Source organism: Silurus aristotelis (genome assembly GCF_946808225.1).
Source record: "Silurus aristotelis genome assembly, chromosome: 28".
NCBI classification, from domain to species: Eukaryota; Metazoa; Chordata; class Actinopteri; order Siluriformes; family Siluridae; genus Silurus; species Silurus aristotelis.
The window spans coordinates 7369920-7389512 of NC_139601.1; the positions used below are offsets into that span (position 1 = coordinate 7369920).

General features: G+C 36.4%; 1 protein-coding gene across 2 annotated transcripts; it reads left to right on the forward strand.

The window, feature by feature from the left end:
* Positions 1-2115: 2115 nt before the first annotated feature.
* csf1a (colony stimulating factor 1a (macrophage)) lies at positions 2116-15830 on the forward strand. 2 transcript variants are annotated; one of them, XM_083533880.1, is made up of 10 exons: positions 2116-2193; positions 2291-2400; positions 5787-5900; positions 6146-6208; positions 9395-9565; positions 10672-10861; positions 11031-11744; positions 12102-12286; positions 12497-12557; positions 15615-15830. In XM_083533880.1, exons 2-9 carry the CDS (start codon positions 2368-2370, stop codon positions 12536-12538), a joined length of 1512 nt encoding a protein of 503 aa, XP_083390006.1. In that variant the 5' UTR covers positions 2116-2193; positions 2291-2367; the 3' UTR covers positions 12539-12557; positions 15615-15830. The 2 variants fall into 2 exon arrangements, with proteins under 2 accessions (XP_083390006.1, XP_083390007.1); XM_083533881.1 differs by having other exon boundaries at positions 2117-2170.
* The last annotated feature ends 3763 nt before the right edge of the window (positions 15831-19593 follow it).

A 19593-nucleotide genomic window follows, 5' to 3' on the forward strand; every position in this document is an offset into this window, starting at 1 on the left:
GGTTTGAATAAAGTATGCCCTGCTTTGGTTGGCAACAGCTGCTTAATGTTCCATTCACAGAGTGGCCCGTAAAACACTTTCACTTTTATCCTGAGTCTCTCTACAACACACAACTTGTTACAAATAATAGTCTGTTCCCTAAGAGGTGGTTTGATTTTTCTAAATTAGAGCTGATTGGAAAATTTTCTAAAAGTTTTTGAAGATCCCCACAAGAATTAGAAGTGCTCCCCAAAAAGACCAACTAAAAACTACTCGGAACTGTAATGTAGAAGTGTAAAGCGAGGCCCTTTAAACACACTCTTCTCCAAGTAAAGTTTATACATGATAGAAAATAAAGCTATAAGACAATAATCAAACAAGGTTTGTGTGGTTTGGTTTGATGTGAAGTGGTGTTTTGTTACCATAGAAATACAGTTGTTATTTTTTAAAAGCAATACATTCCTTTCTTATTCCTCCCATTCCAATGTTGTATAATGCTAACAATTTCTTTTAATTAGACAATGACACATTATGGATATTATCCATTGAATATTGTGACATCTATGCAGAAAACGTTCGAAAATTTAATTGTAAATGTACAGGAATGGTATTATTTAATACAATGATGCAATTCAGCTTATTTTAGCAGACAAAGACAAAAAAGACAAAGTCTTTTACACACATGACATGGGTGTGGTCTTTTCCCCTTGCAGCAGCAATAGAATAATGATTCTCTTGTATAAAAAATCATTCCAATCATGAGTCAATCATTCCAAATGCTTTGTGTGATATTTGTGTGTGGGTGTTGCTTACAGGAAGTCCTGCTTGCGTCTGACCCTTGTTATGAGCTTTTCCAATGTTATTCATTTTCCTTATTCAATATTTTTTTTGCTTATGTAATAATCCTTATTTTTTTCTATTACTTCACTTTTGAGAAACAAGCTCCAATATTTGCATAGCTACATAAAACCACAAGTTTGTGTTAGTGAAAAGCTTGTATGGCCTTATTTCAGGGGTTTTCCAAACTAGGGTCATAACTCTATGTCCATAGAAAACTCCCCCTCTAAGAAATATTTACTAATTTATATTACAAATAAGAAATACTAAAAATAGATTTAGTTTGTTTTGTTTGTTTAAATTAAACAAACTATTATTTATTAATAATAATTATTATTAAATTAATTATGGGAGACTTTTCCACATACTCAACATTTATGATGAAAGTGTACATGCTATTTTAGACTTTTCACTCTCCCGATGTGCAAGAATTCAGAAATTGGGGTTGCTTCACCACAAAAATGGGGATTTTCTTCCCCATGAATTGCCCATGCTTTATTGCATACCCAGCTTTACATTGACTCTCACTCTCCTAATAAAGCTGATTTGCAATGATGATTTGCCCAGATTACTTCTGATTAGAGCTCATAGGCATAAGGGTTTGCACTTCCTAAAAACTATTCATGCTCAAATCTCTCACTTGCTTCAGTATGCAATCTGAATATATCTCATCTGGATACCTGATCCATTCACCTTAGAATTGATGATGAATCTTGTGTTAGAGTTAGTCATGCCAGGACTTTTATTCACAATATCATCATACTGAACCCTTCATAAATTATTGATAAATTAATGTATATAGCATTATTTGTGATCTAGTAATTAAAGTTAGTGATAGCTTTCATTCATCTGATCAGGTCCCTTTGGCCCTCTTTCCTGGTTTCCATATTCTGAAAATATAAGAACGCTCCTTTTTTTCTTAATTGTCATATAATAGATAGTATATAGTATATGTAATATAGATTTGCTTTATAAATGCCTCTTCCCTGAACCCAGCTATGCACAATGATATTGCTGAAAAAAACTTTTTGAATTAATATCTTTACATTTAATTAATTTATTTATCTTTATCTTGATATTTCCTGTTTAATAGCCTTTTTGTATGCATTTCAATAAAGGGATATTCTTCTTGCTGTCTATTTTCTTTTCACATTTTTGTTACTCCCAAATATTTGCACTGATTTTTGCTTGGTCACTGAAAGCTAATTCCTTCACTGAGATAACAGATGCAGGGGAAGATATTTCTTATAAAATCCATGATGTCAAGAAATGAGCAGGGTGGGAGGGACTCAGCTGCTCACAGTTAACCAGTGCAGAAGAGAGCACAAGCCTTTTCACATATTGGTCCTCTCAGGTGAAGACACACTCTTTGACACAGTATACAGTTTTAAGATGTTTACACATTTAAGTAACTGAAGTCAGTTTTCTTGTAGGTACAAGGATACTAAATGTGACTTACCCTGTTTTTTCTCAGACAAACAGGAAATGCAAAGGAACTCTAATGTATCTAAAAGTGGACTTCACTCATTTCTCCTTGTCTAAGCCAGCCAGATGAACACATACATAACAACCCACAACGCCAAGGTAAGTGCCTGAAACTTTACTTTGATGGCATATTATATTTGTTGGACCTGGAAAGTTTTTATGTTCTCACTCAACTAAAAATTGACTACTGAATGAATGTGGAGAATATGGTTCTTCATTCATGACTAATATATATATATATATTGACTAATTCTTTACTAAATTCTAATAAATGTTCTTATCTAAACAGAATGCAGAATAGACTTGCAACATACATATAACAGTAAAAGATTATTTTACTGAATATTAGATATAAAAGATAAAAAAAAATAATAATTTCCACTGCTGTTTCAAAACTTGTTTTCAGCCCACACATTCTTTTGGGTCAGTATACTAAACTAAAATAACCACCACACCAGAAACCAGAGAAGAATGTAGTCTGGTCAGGACATTTGGAATTGGTTACTATTTTGTGCAACAGTCCAGTAAATAAAACCTATTACAGTCATTCGATTCCCCTATATGTCAGGAAATGTTCTCCAGTTTCAGAATTGACAGTATAATTAACATGCTTTAAGTATAACATGCACACTGGTACAGGTGTAGTTCATGTGATTTAATGATGCAAAATGAACTATTAAAATTATTATGCATTACTTTATAGTTTATTTCAATAGAAAATCATTCATTCTCTCTACAGAGTAAAATTTAAGTGCTATAAGTGCAAAAATATATATTATAAATATCAATTTATACAGTACTGTGCAAATGTTTTAGGCAGGTGTGAAGAAATACTATAAAGTATGAATGCAAACCAAAGAAAAATCCTTTGGGTGACAACCATTTGGTTTTAAACTAGCATCTATTTCTACACTTGCGCACTTTCTACACTAGTATGAAGTCAGAGATTTTGTAGGATTTTAGTCAGGTGTATGATTATACCAAGCAGGTGGTAATCATCAATTTCAAATGGAGGTTAAAACACAGCCGTTAACTGAAACAGAAACAGCTGTGTAGAAAACTTAAAACTGGGTGGGGAAAAGCCAAACTCTGATACTAAAATGAGGTTGTGGAAGATAGTTCAATGTAACATGTCATACCCCAAGGCTGAGCACAGAAACAGCTGTGTAGGAAACTTAAAACTGGGTGAAGAAAAGCCAAACTCTGGTACTAAAATGAGGTTGTGGAGTCTCCCCCAGGCAAATATTTCTGGGACTGGGATTTCAAGATGTGCATGTTTATTTCTACTTGGAATGTATAAGTAGTAGCCTCCAGATATCTGTAGAAACTTCCTAAATGTCTTTAAAGTAAGAGGTTAAATGGATAAAGCACAATTAAACAGACCTTTTAGGGAGCATAGATGCAGTGGTTGGCCAAGGAAAAATGGAAAATTGGCAGCAGATAAAAGAGACATCATCCTTGCTTCCCTTCAAATTAGGAAGATGTTCAGCGGTGCCATTAGCAAAAAAACTGGTGGAAACCAGTGGGACCGTCTCTAGGTTACGCATGTAACCCTAGTTCCCTGAGGGAATCGCAATGCTTTGGGAACGCGACTGTGTTGTCCACACTCTGAAATAATGTGTTTAATTACTCAAAATTGGACGCACAGCAACACCAGCAGGGTGACGTCACGACCAGGAAGCTACAAAAGCCGGAGTAAAGTCAGTGCCAGCTTTGGTAAAAGAGAAGGAAGCGCTGCAGGGACACCGGCAGTATAGCACCAAGATACAGCATCTCGTTCCCTCAGGGAACTAGGGTTACATACGTAACCTAAATTACGCTTTGGGAACGAGTGTCCAATCATGACACACTGACCAGTCCCTGCTCAGTGTGTATAGCTTATACCAGGACAAGCCCAGGACAGAGGGGCCAAGAGTGGCACTGAGGTCAAGGTTATAGAACCTGACAAAGGTCAGTGGGATGGACCAGCATTGCAGATATCTTAGAGTGACACTCCAGAGGACCAAGACTTAGAGGCTGCCACACTCCGGGTCGAGTGAGCTCTGACCCCAAATGGAGCGGGGAGACAGGAGGACTCATATGAGGTCATACGCTGTCTTAATAGAAAGGTGCCTCCAAGATGCCTCGGCCAGAGGCTCTAAGGGGGGCTCAGACAGAGCCTCTAACATGATGGCCAGGTCACACCCAAGCACTCTGGGTCGCACCGAAGGGCATCAGTCTCTGAGTGCAGTGAAGAAAATGCATGATGAGAGAGTCTCTGCCCAGAGACTGCCCTGCCACGGGGGCATGATATGCCGAAATGGCGGATGCATAGATTTTTAGGGTGGACGAAGCCAGCCCTTTGGCAAACTGTCCTTGGAGGAATTTCAGCACTGAACCGGCTAAACAGGCTGCCAGGTAGTCTCTTAGGAGTATCAGTCTCTCAAGACTGACCTCTGGTACGCCTAGAGCCGGGGCTACACCCTGGGGCAGCTCTAGTGGCCTTGAGATAGGCGGCGAGTCCTCCTGGTCCGCAATGATGCTGGGAGAAAACCGAGAGGGGAGGTCGCTGGAGCTGGCCGTGCCCTGAAGCACATTTCGTGGACGGGCACTGAGAAAGGACTGACTTAGTGTGTTCCTTTTCCAGAGGCTGGATTTTTTTTTTGACAAACAATAGACAAACAATTCAACATGAAATACAAACAGACCAGCACCAGCTTCACTCTATGTGCTTTTGTAGCTTCCTGGTCATGATGTCATGATGTATATTTCTGACTATATTTCTGCAAATGGAGTTAGAGATTTAGTCAGGATTAATATTGTCCTTAATGCTGAGAAATACAGACAGATGCTGATCCCTCATGCAATACCATGAAGGAGGCAGCTGCTTGGCCCCCAATTTATTCAATTTATAACCCCAAACATAGGACATGACAAAAGAGTCTAAAAAAAACAATAATTGGTTTAAATGGACAACAAATAAAAGTTATGCCATCATCTTGCAAGAGCAAAAATATGGAATTCAGTTGTGCAGTACATTATAGATGCATATTGACATTCATACATTATAGATGTATGAATGTCAATATGAAAGAAAAAATCTGGATACTTTACCATTACACACATATGTAGGCCTTTCCCAAAATGATAACTGTCAGGAATGCTGTAAGAATCTTTTATACTGTAGATTTAGGATTTTCCTTCAGTGGAATTAGCCCAAACATGTTCTAGCATGATACCCAGAGCACAAAGCAGCATCAATGAAAACATGTTTTGCCAAGGTTGGAATTAAAGCAGTAAATTAGGCTGCACAGAGCCCTGAACTAAACACCAATAAACGATTTGTGGATAACACTTTAAATGCAAAACATGCCCTAATGAATGCTGAATGCCTACAAATCCCCACAGCACCATTCTAAACTACTGAAAAGTTAAAGCTTCTCCAGAAGAAATACATGACATTTAATTTGTCATTGTTTTCTCATATGATTTCTATGTGACTGAAGATAAGGCATCTGTGCTCCTGCCTTGTCCTGTGCTTGCACTTGGCCTCGGGTGTTGTACCTGGTCCATGTGTACATTCTGTGACTGAGGAACATCTTCTGAATTTAACAAAACTGGTAGGGCTTTTATATCATATTAATTTTTAGGCAATATTCTAACATTATATATGTATAAGGTCAAGCATTTATTTTATAATTAAGAAATGCAATGCAATCAATACAAATGTTTTGTAATGAAAGGAATGTTAAGGTAAGCTTAATATTATATATTAGTAGGATGCAGACCTTGTGACATAAGGATGTGTGCTAGAGTAAATTCAACTCATCTTTAAATATCTGTTCTATTATTATAATTTTTTTAGATTTTGAACCAAGTCCAAAGTGGCTGTTCTATAACCTATATCTTCACCGAACGCCAGCACCTGGTATGTGTGTCGTCTTTAAATTTATCTTTTATTTTCTTTGCATCTAATTGATTTTAAAGACTAACAATTTAAAAAAAAGGTTTGGTAAATTGGGCTCTAGAACTAACCTGTTTAGAATTTTCTTTGTTTAACAATTTTAAAATTTAACAGCAATTTTTATCACAAATTTAAGGTACTTGACCCTACAAGCTTGTGCAAAACCTTATAAGTGGTTTTAGATAAAATCCAAACAGAAGATTAGATTTTGAAATCATCACCAAAGCAGTTAACATGGTCAATACCACATATTTGCTGACATTTATCTAGAAATATTGCAGAATATTTAATATTTAATTAACAATACAGAATACTTACTTGTTAATTTATTTATTTTTTAATGCTAAATAAAAAATAAAAAATCCACTGGTTAAATTTTTTTGGCTGAAATGTTGTGGTGCATATGTAATAAATATACTTATTTTCAATGGTGGACAGTAACAAAGTAAATGTATTTCGTTACTGTACTTAAACTTAATCTGTACTTTACTAAATATTTCTATTTGGGGAGATGTTTACTTCAACTTCACTACATTTCAAAGGCCAATATTTTACTTTTTATTTTTGCGAAATCACTTGTTCCTTTTTTATTTTTGTATTTATTTACGAAAAATTAACTGGTCAAGAACACAGCAAGCCACCAATCAAGGCAGAGGGCATTCTGTTTTGAACTTGTTTTTTTCAGCATCAGTTCAACAGCAAGCAGACATTTTGAAAGTAATAAATTATGGAAAAAATTGCCACATCATTATTTATCGCCTTATTTTTGTGATTTTTTAGTAGTTGAAAAGAATGTTTTGGGCTCATGATCATTTTAATAGAAATAAATTAGTGTTTGACTCCTTAATATCATTATATTAATAGATTGGTGTGCTAAGAATAAAATTAGAGTCTTTTTACAAAAACTGAGTTGATTAGGCAAATAGTCTTGTGACAAAAAATTATAATAGGAACATTATAGCCATTATAAATCATAGTACATTGGATACTTAAGGACATTTGAAGGCAAATACTTTTGTACTTTTATTTAAGTGAAAGATTAAAGGGAGCACTTTTATTTTTTTACTGGAGTCATATTTTACCGAGTGTAGCTTTACTTTAACTACATACAGTAGTTTGTGAACTCTGTCTGCCACTGCTTATTTTAATTTAGTTAAATATAAATTAATAAACATTAAAATAAACTACTAGATTTAACATTAATGAGCACAAAACATTTTATTTCCAAAATAACATACAAAACATTTAAAATGTTTAAACTGATGAAATTTTCAGATTAAAGCAAAAAATAGGGTCATTTTGAATCAAAGAAATTGCAACAGGCCCAAGATTACCATTGAGTAGTATCCCATCTTCTTTAACCAACAATTCATATACATCTGGGAACTGAGAAGTTGAGAGTGGAAGTTGCTGGAGTTTTGGGAAAAGAATGTTGTCCAGGATATTTCTTTTGAATTCTTGATGCACTAAATGTCTTCCATTGGTGAAAGGTCTAGACTGCAGACAGGCCAGTTCACCACTCTTCTACTTTCAAAGATGATGTATGCAGTTTAGCACTGTCTTGTAATATGCAAGATCTTCCCTGAAGAAAAAGTCATCTAGAGGGAAGCTATGTGTTGCTATATAAATGATAAGATATTCAAGATAAGCTGTTTCAATAGCTGTACATTTACATTTCCAGCTATTTGTTGCAATTTCATAATCTTTTTTTTTTTTTTATGAGTTGCAGGCATCAAATTCTAAATTACCTTATACTTTTCTTAAGATTATCATAGTTTATAGATTTTTTCATATGTTTTTTGTGATCTATTGTGAATAGAATATGGGTGTATAAGATTTGCAAATCATTGCATTCAGTTTATTTTTTTATTCAGTTTCAGTTTTAAAAGTGGGGGGGGGGGATTTCTGATAATCACATATCAGGCCACATCACAAAGGCTTGTTAGCAGTAGTGACATCAGCAAAATGACAGGAAGATGCTCTAAATGACAGCATTAACCACCAATGAGGCTGTAAAATGAGACTGAAGTGAGGAAACAAACTCTCTAAGCGGACATACAGTACAGTCCAAAAGTTTGAACACACCTGCTCATTCAAAAAATTTTCTTTCTTTTCATGACTATGAAAATTGTAGAGTCACACTAAAGGCATCAAAACTATGAATTAACACATGTGGAATTATATACATAACAAAAAAGTGAACTGAAAATATGGAATATTGTAGGTTCTTCAAAGTAGGCATCAAGAGAATGCCAAGAGTGTGCAAAGCAGTAATCTAAGCAAAAGGTGGCTACTTTGAAGAACCTACAATATGACATATTTTCAGTTGTTTCACACTTTTTTGTTATGTATATAATTCCACATGTGTTAATTCATAGTTTTGATGACTTCAGTGTGACTCTACAATTTTCAAAGTCATGAAAATAAAGAAAACTCTTTGAATGAGAAGGTGTGTCCAAACTTTTGGTCTGTACTGTATGCACATTCTCTGTTTTAAGTGCTATGCCATATAAGTGCATTCCTGTTGTTTCAACTAATTGAAAACACCTCAAATAAACAGCTGTAAAGAAACAACTGTCCAATGTGGTTTACAGACAGGGCAGAGACAAAGGCATTAGATTGTGATGCCTCGGTTCATAACAGGCCAAAACTACCGCTATATGATTTATGTTGGTATCAATGCTATAAATTATGCAGAATTATGAAATCAATCTGATGATAGTTAGATTTTAGCTTAATGTACCTTTGCTCGTAAACTTAACAGCATTGGGTCATGTATTTCTGGTTACTTAAGTATATTTCCATTTGACTGAGGCTGCAAAGGCATCAACATAAGCACTTTTTTGGTGAACCCAAGCCTTCTTTCTTTTTTCTTTTTTTTCTTTACAATATTCAACAGTAATATATTAGTCCCGCATTCACTGTTCACACTACTGTTTTTTGTTTATTTGTTTAGTCTGAGTTGCTGTGCCTAAAAAACAATCTCAATATGACCCTGCCCTTTCTGAACCCTTTTAAAGTTTTGCAGTATAATCTCCTATATAGAAATGTGACATGTAAAATACATTTCATTATTACAGCAATTTGGTGGGTATTAAGAGATGAGTAGGTAAGTAAGAATTAATGAAATATCTTATTTTATCTTTTCAGAGTGAAGTCTGTTACATAAAAGCAGCATTCCCTCACATTCTGGACCTTTTGAACACACACTTCACATATGACAACAATTCTGATAACCATCACTACACAAGATCACTGAAGGACTTGATACAAAACATTTATTCCCATGACTGTATCCCTCAAATCAATGAAGAGATTGAGGTAAAATTTATATTTGATTGCTTCTGAAATGTTAAATTAAAGATGAATATCTTAATATGTCATGCAATGCGCAATATAAGTGCATGGGAACCAGTGAAAACAAAGGGGCATTTAAACACATGTTAATAAAATATGAAAGTGAATAAAAAAGGTACGTGAACACAGGGAGCAATGATGACTCAGGGGTGGAGACATTGCATGAATTAAAACACATAAACACATAATGTAAACAAGGACAGAAATGCAGTCCATAGTGATGTGAACTTCGTAAATAAGCTTCGATAAACTTTGTAACAGAGATGAAGGGAATCTATAACATAAAATTTTTTTAAGAAGTTCATTGGGGTTTGGAAACCTGCCTCTGTCAATTTAATTTAAAATATCGAATCATTATGAGCATCATTTTTAAATAATGAAGAGAAGTGAGAGATGGTGAACATTTTATAAACTGCACAGATTTAGAAATGTTTTAGTCAAATATTAAGGTGTATCCTGCTCCTCTTGCTGAACCTTCTTATGCCATAGAAAAGCTTTTCTCTTTTGCTAGTAGTACTAGCTTGCTAATAAGTGATCAACAGCGAGTACAGTATAAATGTGCTGCTTTGTGGCAGTGTCTATTGTTAAAATATTTATACAAATTAAACACATTACTATAGGGTAGCATACATATTGTCATGCAATGTCACCCTCAATCTACCACTATGAAAAAGACAGAAATAGAAGTACTGTATCTGATCAACTGTCTGTGCCATCCTAATGTCACACTGACATAACTATAATTGTGCCTATATGTTGTGACTCAGTTTATTTTGGATATATCAGTGTCACTGTAACTCGTTCGTTTTGGATTAATTATTGATTGACATTAATTTGATCTCAAAATAGTAGTACATGTGAACACTATAAACAGCAACTTCAGTACAATTTTCTTCAATCATGTGATCTCAAAGTACTGAAAGTGCTTGTTTTTATTGGTATTTTTATTTGTACATTTATTTTTATAAAAAAGCGATTTTTATAAACGTTCTAAGCTTTCTAACATCCTTATTTATGAGGTGCAAGCTAACTTTTAAAGTTCTGTATCTATTAATATGTACTTTACTTAGGAAAGTCCAATAAAGTTTGCAAGACTGCACACGTCTTTGCCCAGGGAGGGTCTACAAAAAACAGAGGAGGTCTTTCAGATGTTTAAAAGCCTGATGAGTAAAAGTGACAAAGCAGTGAACTGGAACTGTGAGGATGAGTATGCAAACAACCTTCCAGAAGCCACCACTGCACTTAACATTCAAACAACAGGTAACCCGGATAAGAAAAACAATACAGTACGATTACTAGAGTGGACATTAGACATGTTGCATTGTACTTGTCTATCACAACAAATAAATGCCTGTATTTTTATTTTTATTTTCTATAAAATTATTTATAATGCTTTTATTTTAAAGTAAATTTTTCTGTTTGGCTTTAGGTACCACAGAGTGCCAGTGCTCTTGCCCTCAAGCAATGAAATATTTCATGTTCACCAAATCTGCTCCAACTTCATCACCGGCATCTTACACTCAATCAAAAGCTTACATCTCCATGAACACAAATGAAGAATCTAGAGCACCTCCAGATCAAAATTCTGCAATTTCACCAGTTTCAGGTCCTATCACTGGGCTGTACACCAAAACTGAACTCTTTCTTGAAGGACGGTCTGGACCAGCTCAAGAGGAATCTACAAACTTTATTATGTCCACTATTTCAGATTGGATGGATAACAGCAGGGATTCTTCTGTTGCAATGAGGAGTGAGCCACAACCAGTTACATTTACCCCCACTGCATCCTCAAGTGAATTACCAAGCATACAAACAAGAACTCTTTTCCAATCAGCAACATCACAGCCGACTGAAAAAATAAACACACCACTGATATCTGAAAGGAACCCAGTGCAAATACTTGCTAAGAGGTCTTTAGATACCAGTGAGCAAGGAATGCTGTCTGATTCCTACTTCAAACTACTTTGGCGTAGGATTACTGAAAACACAGGAATTAGGAAGGGGGTTAAACTCGAAGAGATCACAAGCAAAGAAACAGAAAACCTCCCTCTTGTAAATCAGAACAGTCCTACACACCTTCAGATGCAACTTCACATGCCAAGGAATGTGTTTAAAATCACCAGCAAGGAAGCAGATTTCAAAGGTAAAGTTTGATTAACATGCAATTTTAACAATGTTATTATTATAAATAAAGGGGTTTTCTCTTCTTACTGTATTAACATGGTTTCTGAAAGGTTGTTTGGATAGTTTTCTCAGCTATGTACGCAGTTCTTGCTTTTAACCTTTTCTGTATTGTGTTCTGCATAGAGCTGATTCCAAAGAGATCTCCAAACGACTTTCTTTGGTTATAAGACAAAATATAGAATTAAACATGCTTAGTGGAATCATAGTAAAGGCAAAAAAATAATAATTCTTAGCTTCCCTAATATTTTATAGTATCTGATAAAATTACAGTCGTTTGGAGGGAATATTCTAGATTAAACCTATTAGTCTGTTTCAGATCCCACATTTCGAAAAGACACTGAAGACAGATCAGATCATAAATCCATAAAGCATGTAAAGATAAACTTGGTGGAAAATGAGTACCAGCTTGCAAACATTTCTATTTATTCAACGTTCCTGACTACATCTACATGCACATTACTGCTGATCCTTACTCTTCTCTTCTACTACAAGCACCGAAAGGTGAGATCTCAAAGATTGTTTTGTGGTCTTATGCACAGAATATCAAATAGCATACTAACAGAGTTGAATGGAAAACTTAATATTATTTTTTGCAAAGATTTATACAGTAATTTATTCTGTACCTTTGCAGTTTTCATAGGTATTTAAAACATTTCCTGCATATTGATAACTTTTTGTTGTTGGTTTGCATGATTGTTTGTTTGTTCATAGATCAAGGATGTACAAAAAGAAGACAGGACTGTACATTTCTAAAAGAAAAAACAACTGGTAGGTTGCTGCATATAGTCCTTCTTTCTATAACTATTTTACATTTGATTTCTGATAAATAGGTATTTTTTGTATGCTCAATACTCAATGGGAAAAAAAAAACCTGGTTTTCATTGGAGTGATTCCATGAGTGGGGCGTTTGCAAATCTGTCTTTGGGAACACTTCTGCATTTCCACGCTCTGAATCACGTGTGTAATCGGTCCAACGAAAAAAAAAGTGACGTCACCCGACTTTGAATTTATAATAGCACATGGCGTGGAAATGGTGCTAAGTTCGAAAGTAAAGGAAGCGCTCAAAGAGAGGCAGGGAGTGTGGCCTGGAAACGCAGCATCTCATTCCTTCAGGGAACCAGGTTTACATAAGTAAAATAGAGACATAATCTTTCAAGAACTAAAGCTGCGCCAACAGTTCTTTGGAAACGGGTGTCCAATACCATCAGACTGACAATCCCTGCTTAGTGTGGATAGGCATAGCTACAGTAGGTTGAAGGACAGAGGGGCCAAGAGTCCTTTTGGGATAACCTTCTCCCTGAGCCACCACTGTAAAGGTTGCGTGTATAGGAGGCCAAGGGGCACAACATTGGATGCAGCTGCCATCAGACCCAGCAGTCCTTAAAACTGTTTCACAGTGAATAGCTGGCCTTCTCTCACGCCCTTAGCCCTTTTAGGAAAGCCTCGACTCGTGCAGGATACAGATGCACATAACGGTCGAATCCCACACTATGCCTAGATTGGTGGTTCTCTGTACATGAGAAAGAGCTTTTTTTTTTGGTGTTAAGTCTTTACCCCAATTCTTTCATATGGGCAAAAATGAAATCTCGATGAAGGGTCACCAGGTGCTCTGATCGAGCTAATATCAACCAGTCGTTAATATAGTTCAGTATGCGGATGCCCCAGAGGCTCCTCTGAGACTCTGGGGCATCCGCATACTGAACTATATTATCGGCTGTGATGTTGCTGATTGGAAAAGAGACCAAACCAAAGGAAGTGTGAAGGAAGGATGGATACATGAAAATAAGCGTCCTTTAGATCTATCGTGACAAACCAGTCCTTGGACATTATTGGGACACAACCTGTTTCAGAGTGAGCATCTTAAACCTATGTCTAAATAAAAAGCGTATCAGCTGACATAAAATGGGATGCAGCCCCATCCTTCTTTGGAACTATGAAGTACCGGCTGCAGAACCCAGACTCTCTGTCTAGTGGAGGGACAGCTTTGATGGCCTTCCTCCCTGAAAGAGTGTTTACTTCCTGTTCCATGACCAGAGCCTGCTTGGTTTCCACCAAAGTGGGACACACCCCGTTGAACCAGGGTGGACGAAACCTAAACTGAATTGTATAGCCTTTCTCTACAGTGAACACCCTGGCGCCGCTCAGGGGCCTCCTGAGAGGCGGCGAGCCCCCAATCCGCAATATTTTACAGCGGAGGCTGAAGGGGTACATGCTAGAGATGGCTGTGGCATAAAGCACTCTTTGTGGCAGGGTAAACCAGCTGATACCCTGAGTGAGCAATGGAGGTGGAAAGCATGTCACCCCTCCCCTGGCAAAGACCCCAAAAAACTCCTGGCTGTAGTGATCTTTTGGTCAAAGCCCTATTACAGAAGTTAAGTCCTTAGATCTGTCAGTTCCCTCAGCCTCGACCTGGATCCCTAGTTTCTGGGGGAGCGCGAGTAGCGACACTCTCCTTTAATTTTACGATGGGCTGCGGTTGGGGCTGCGCCTGCCAAACAGCCCCATGAGAAGGGAGAGGGAGGAACTGCTAGAACACCACCAACAGTTTCTTGGCCTCCTGGAATTTCTCAATAGCCGTATTCAAATTTGACAGGGCAGGTATAAGCCTAATATAAGTAGTCCTTAGAGGCTTGGTGCGCAGGACTGGGACCTTAAGAAATAATGCAGCACCTGGAGAGAGATAGTCAGCCAGTGTCTCTTCAACCCGGGGCATTGTCCCACAACTGCGCTCCTAATAGGGGGCTACTCCACAACCTGGTCACCTCAATGTGCAGGTCTGGAAAAAACTGCAGACCCTGGCATGAAGACAGTGACGGCGGTCGAGGGAAACGTTCATTCAGCTTGTTTAGGGGACGTTGTTTTTTGCATATCGGCTGGTCAAGCGATATCCAGCTTAGCTACAGACTTCGTCACTACCTCCAGCAGCTCCCCGAACTAAACTGGTTGTGGGGGTGTATCCTCTACAGGATAGCTTGCTTCTATACCCTCCCCCTCCTCAGAAGAAGAGAGGTGCTGTGTATCGCTCTCTGCACAGAGGGAAGAAACCGCCAAAAGGCATGCTTCTAAAACCTGGGAGAAAGCACAAATCAAATTGCAAGCCCCAAGACATGATTCGCTACTTCACTTCGGCCAGAATCGCAAGGAATGGAAGTGCCCTTCTCAAAGAGCGCTCTCCTGGAGCAGAAAGTCCGCATGGACATATGCTCGCAATACGGGCAGCCGGCTACCTCGAGAGCGGACCAAGCATGTTCCGCCCCTAAGCAAACAGCACAAGCAGGCTAGCAAGCTAAAGCCTGCCAAAACACACACACACACACACACACACACACACAGCGCTTCCTGAACAAACAAAAGCTAGCGCCAGCTTCACGGCACGTGCTTTTATAACTCCCAGGTCGAGACGTCACTCCGCCGATGACTTTGCACTTTTCTGTTCAACCGATTTGTTATTCAGAGTGTGGAATTGTTCCCAAAGTGTTGCTGATGCAGTTCCTGAAAGAGGACCATGCTTTTAGCATACTGACCAAAAACGTAATAGCCTTACATGCTAAATATCGGCTGGTCAAGTGATATTTTTCTTTATTTACATAACCATATAGCTAGCAAATTCGCAGATTAGTCAATTAGTCACTGTAGATATTTTTCTTTATTTACATAACCATATAGCTAGCAAATTCGCAGATTAGTCAATAATCTTTCATTTGGGCAGCAGAGTTCACCTCATGGTTTACTAAAAAAAGAAAAGAAATAAAAAATAGGTAAATACAATTAATATGTATTACTGTTTTCACTGTTTCACTGTTCTTATTGTGACATGTGACTTTTCCAGATATTTCATTGGGGTGAATTTGTTCATGTAACATGGTGGCGTGAATGTTGTGGAGCACTACAAATGTAGATGTTTTTCAAAAGTGATGAAGGATGACTAATGATCATGTAAAGCTATTTCAATCATGAAATACAGGTATAAGTTTATTCTCTCTCTCTCTCTCTCTCTCTCTCTCTCTCTCTCTCTCTCTCTCTCTCAAACACACACACATGCACAAAGCAAAAGTTATATTTGTTATATTTGAAGTATCTTATTATATTTCTAAGTAAAGTTATAGTGAATTGGGCAGGCAAACAAAAAATGCTATATTATTGTTATAATTATAATTATTATTTTAAAGTTATTTATCTGAAATAGACATTGTTGTGAATGTCACACAATAAAATTATCACCTGCTTTTAATTCAGTCTTTTGTGTATTTTGTTATTTTTCAGTACTGATTTTACGATTTGTAGATCTATGCAATTTAATGCAAAATAATATGAAAATATTTATATATACATTTATATTTGTGACATTTAGCAGACGCCTTTGTCCAGAGCTACATACAAAAGTGCTTTGATTCTCTATCAATGAAAAAATATACACTGGTATGCTAGATTACAATTTAAGATAAATCAGCCTACAACTCTGTTGAGAGGGTTTTTTTTTACTTTTTACTTTTTTTATTATTTAATTTTATTTCTTTTTTTAAACCAGGTACACACTATGCAATTTTTGGCCACGGTTTGGTTTCCTGAAAAAAATTTGAAAATCCTAAAGGATTCATATGTTCCTAGGCTATAATCTTTAGTCTTTGATTACTGGTTTAACATGTTCAATAATGGCCGTTTAATGATTGATGGCCGTTGCGAAAATTTAAAATTTTGCCGAATGTCAGAAGATTTTAGACTCTTTCTTGCAGTGTGACTTCTCCTAGAAAGAATGTCAAAAACCAAGAACCAATAGGAGCAAAAGGGGTGTAACGTCTTTCTAATCAAGTCATGTCATAAACAAAATCAACACTACAGACACTACAGACCGTTTTTGTTCATTATTTTGTTAATTAGCGAGAGAATGTGAGTCTGAACGTGTCAGAGACTGAAGGTGCAGAATCTTTTTCTTGTGTGTGACAGCTTTTGACTGTGGTACGCTCTGACATTATGACAACTGAGATCCTACAGTGTGACATGGGGATCATGCTTGTACAGTCTGACAAGCAACAATTGCAATGGACTATTAAAAATCACACAGAGTGAGCCTGGCATCAATGATCGGCATCTATCTATTACTGCGGAAAAAATCTATAGTCATTTATTAGCAAAGGGTTTGGCAATAAAATACTGTAAAAAAAAAAAGGGCAGCCATTTAATGTAAACCTATTTACAATAAAATATCGCAAAATCTTTAAAAGATTGCATTGAATCAGTAATTGTGATTTTTGTTTTTTTAATGTTAGTTGCTACAATACTTTATAAACATGTTCACTGCATACTGTTTTTGCTGTCAGTTTTTTCGCATTTGCAATCAATTTCTACAGTGTACGAACTGCTGCTCTGGGTGTACTTCTTTTTTATTGACGGTCTAAAAACCACTTAAAGCATTGAGTGCATGTAAGGCTCTTAAAAATTTTTCACATTGCTTCTGTCTCCACCCTAAATAAATACTGACCCATTACTTTCACATCTGCTTGGTGTTGTGGAAGATGTGTCCTAGTCATACATAGCATATTTTCACTTTCAGTTTCCCAGATGTGCTCAATAGATGATTCACTCTCTCAGCACAGACACATCAGACACAGAAAAAACACAGGATATTAGGATCTTGTTTATTGGCACAGTTGAGCATCTGATCTATCTAAACTAGTGTTGTGGATTAGGTATCTTGAATATGTGCAGTTTGCAACTTTCTGTTTAATAAACCCCAGACATATTGACGACATCATTCTCACTACGAGTAAGCATTGGAATTCCCTACGGCTGGTGCATTAGCCTTCTGCTCTAGCCTGTTCATCCATGACTAGTTTTAAATGAATATATCTACAGTGGTTAGACTCACAACCAACAATGAGTCTGCCAAGAGGTGGGAAATTCCTGAGTCTGCCCAGTCCCACGGGAACAGCTTGCTCTAATTAGTAAAACTAAGGAAAATAACACTATATAACACTATAACACATATAAAACTCGAAGAAAGGGAAAAAGACTACTTTTCTGTTTAGAAGAGACTGTTACTATGATAGATCCAGATTTATAATTCTTGGCAGACAGGAGTGGAACTTGATGTGGTCTTCTGCTGTTGCAGTTCAGTCACATAAAGGTTTCCTTTGTTGTGCATGCTGATATGTTTTTTTTTTTTTTTCCACAGCTAGCACACTGGTTTCTTGTAGTTTTTATTTTTCTCTCAGCCCCCCTGAATCAATGACTACTTTTATATCTTGTGTAAATTTAATTTCATGTATCTTGCACTGTATTCATGAGCCTTTTATCCTTAACCACTTCTTTGGATGGATTGAAATCTGAATTTGACTTTGTTGAACCTTCTTTGATTGTTGGTTCTGTTTGTGGTTTAAAATCCATAAAGTTCCATGTTCCAAATGTGCCAGTTTTGCCAGTTATGAACCGTGTAGCACAATCTATTGGAAGGGGGTTTTGTTAAAATATTTGGCTTAGAGAGATGGAATAATTTGCACTGATTTTGCTAATGAAGTGGTTTAAGCTCTTAATTTGAATCTGTTTTTGATATATCTAGGGTGCATTTAAATAGATAATCTTGATTAAATCCTGAGACACAGAAAACAAGAAAACAATAAAGTGTAAACTGGATCCATTTGCTTGCTTGGATTGTGCTGCTTTGGATAAAGCCATTAGCCAAATTGCATCCAACACAACAACACGATCACCATGTACACATATACCCCAGTACATGTCTTTAAAAAAGGAAGAGAGAGCACTCTATTATCTAGTAAAAGTATCTCTCTGGCCTCTTTTGCTAACATATAGTCTTATGCACTAAAAAATGCAGTTAGCAACCCAAAATGATAGCATTAGCAAGTCTCATGTTGCTCTGACATAGTCATCTTTTGTCATGTACATGCTGATTGACACAAAGAATAGTTTCTCCTTATGGCATATATAAAGAAATGCTAAAGGAAGGAATAATTATAAAAAAAAAAAAAAAGGAAACATTTTCCTGCAGTAAACAGTAATAAACTAAACAGCAATGGTGGACAAAGTACACAAACCAAACAAAGTTAAAGTAGAGAGATACTTGGTAAAATATTACTCCAGTAAAAGTAAAAGTGCTTTATTTATACTTTCATTTGAGTAATAGTACGAAGGTATTTGCCCCTTAAATATACTTACAGTAAGTATCCAAAATACTATGATTTGTTATGGCTATAATTTTCCTGTTATCATTTTTGTTACAAGACTCTTCGCTTAATCAACTCAGTTTATGTGAAAAGACTCTAATGTTACTCTTAGTACACCAGTCTATTAATAGAATAATATTAATGAGTCAAGCAAATCTATTGATATCTATTAAGATGATCAGGAGCCCAAAACCTTTCAACTATCGCGCAAATAAGGTCACGTGTCATAGCAAGTTAGAGGCAGGAGTTTCTTACATCATTAATGTTCTGCTTGCTGTTGAACTGAATGTTTATGATAAGTTGATACCACCAAGCGAGACAGTTTTAACCACTCATGAATAAAAAGGAACGACTGATTTCACAAAATGTAATTGAGTAAAAAGGTAAGATAAAAAGTCTTCCGTAAAGTACAGTTACATGAAAGAGCTACTTAAGTACAGAAACAAATTACATTTACAGTACTTCCTTTTCTTTCCACCACTGCTAAACAAAATCAGCATTTGACTTGAAAACTCTGAAAAAAAAAATGCACTGGTTGTACCCCAAACCCTGTGTTATGAGATTGATAAATTTAAAAAAAAGGAATTGTATATCCATTCTTCCCCAAACTGCTACTACAAAACTGTGGGC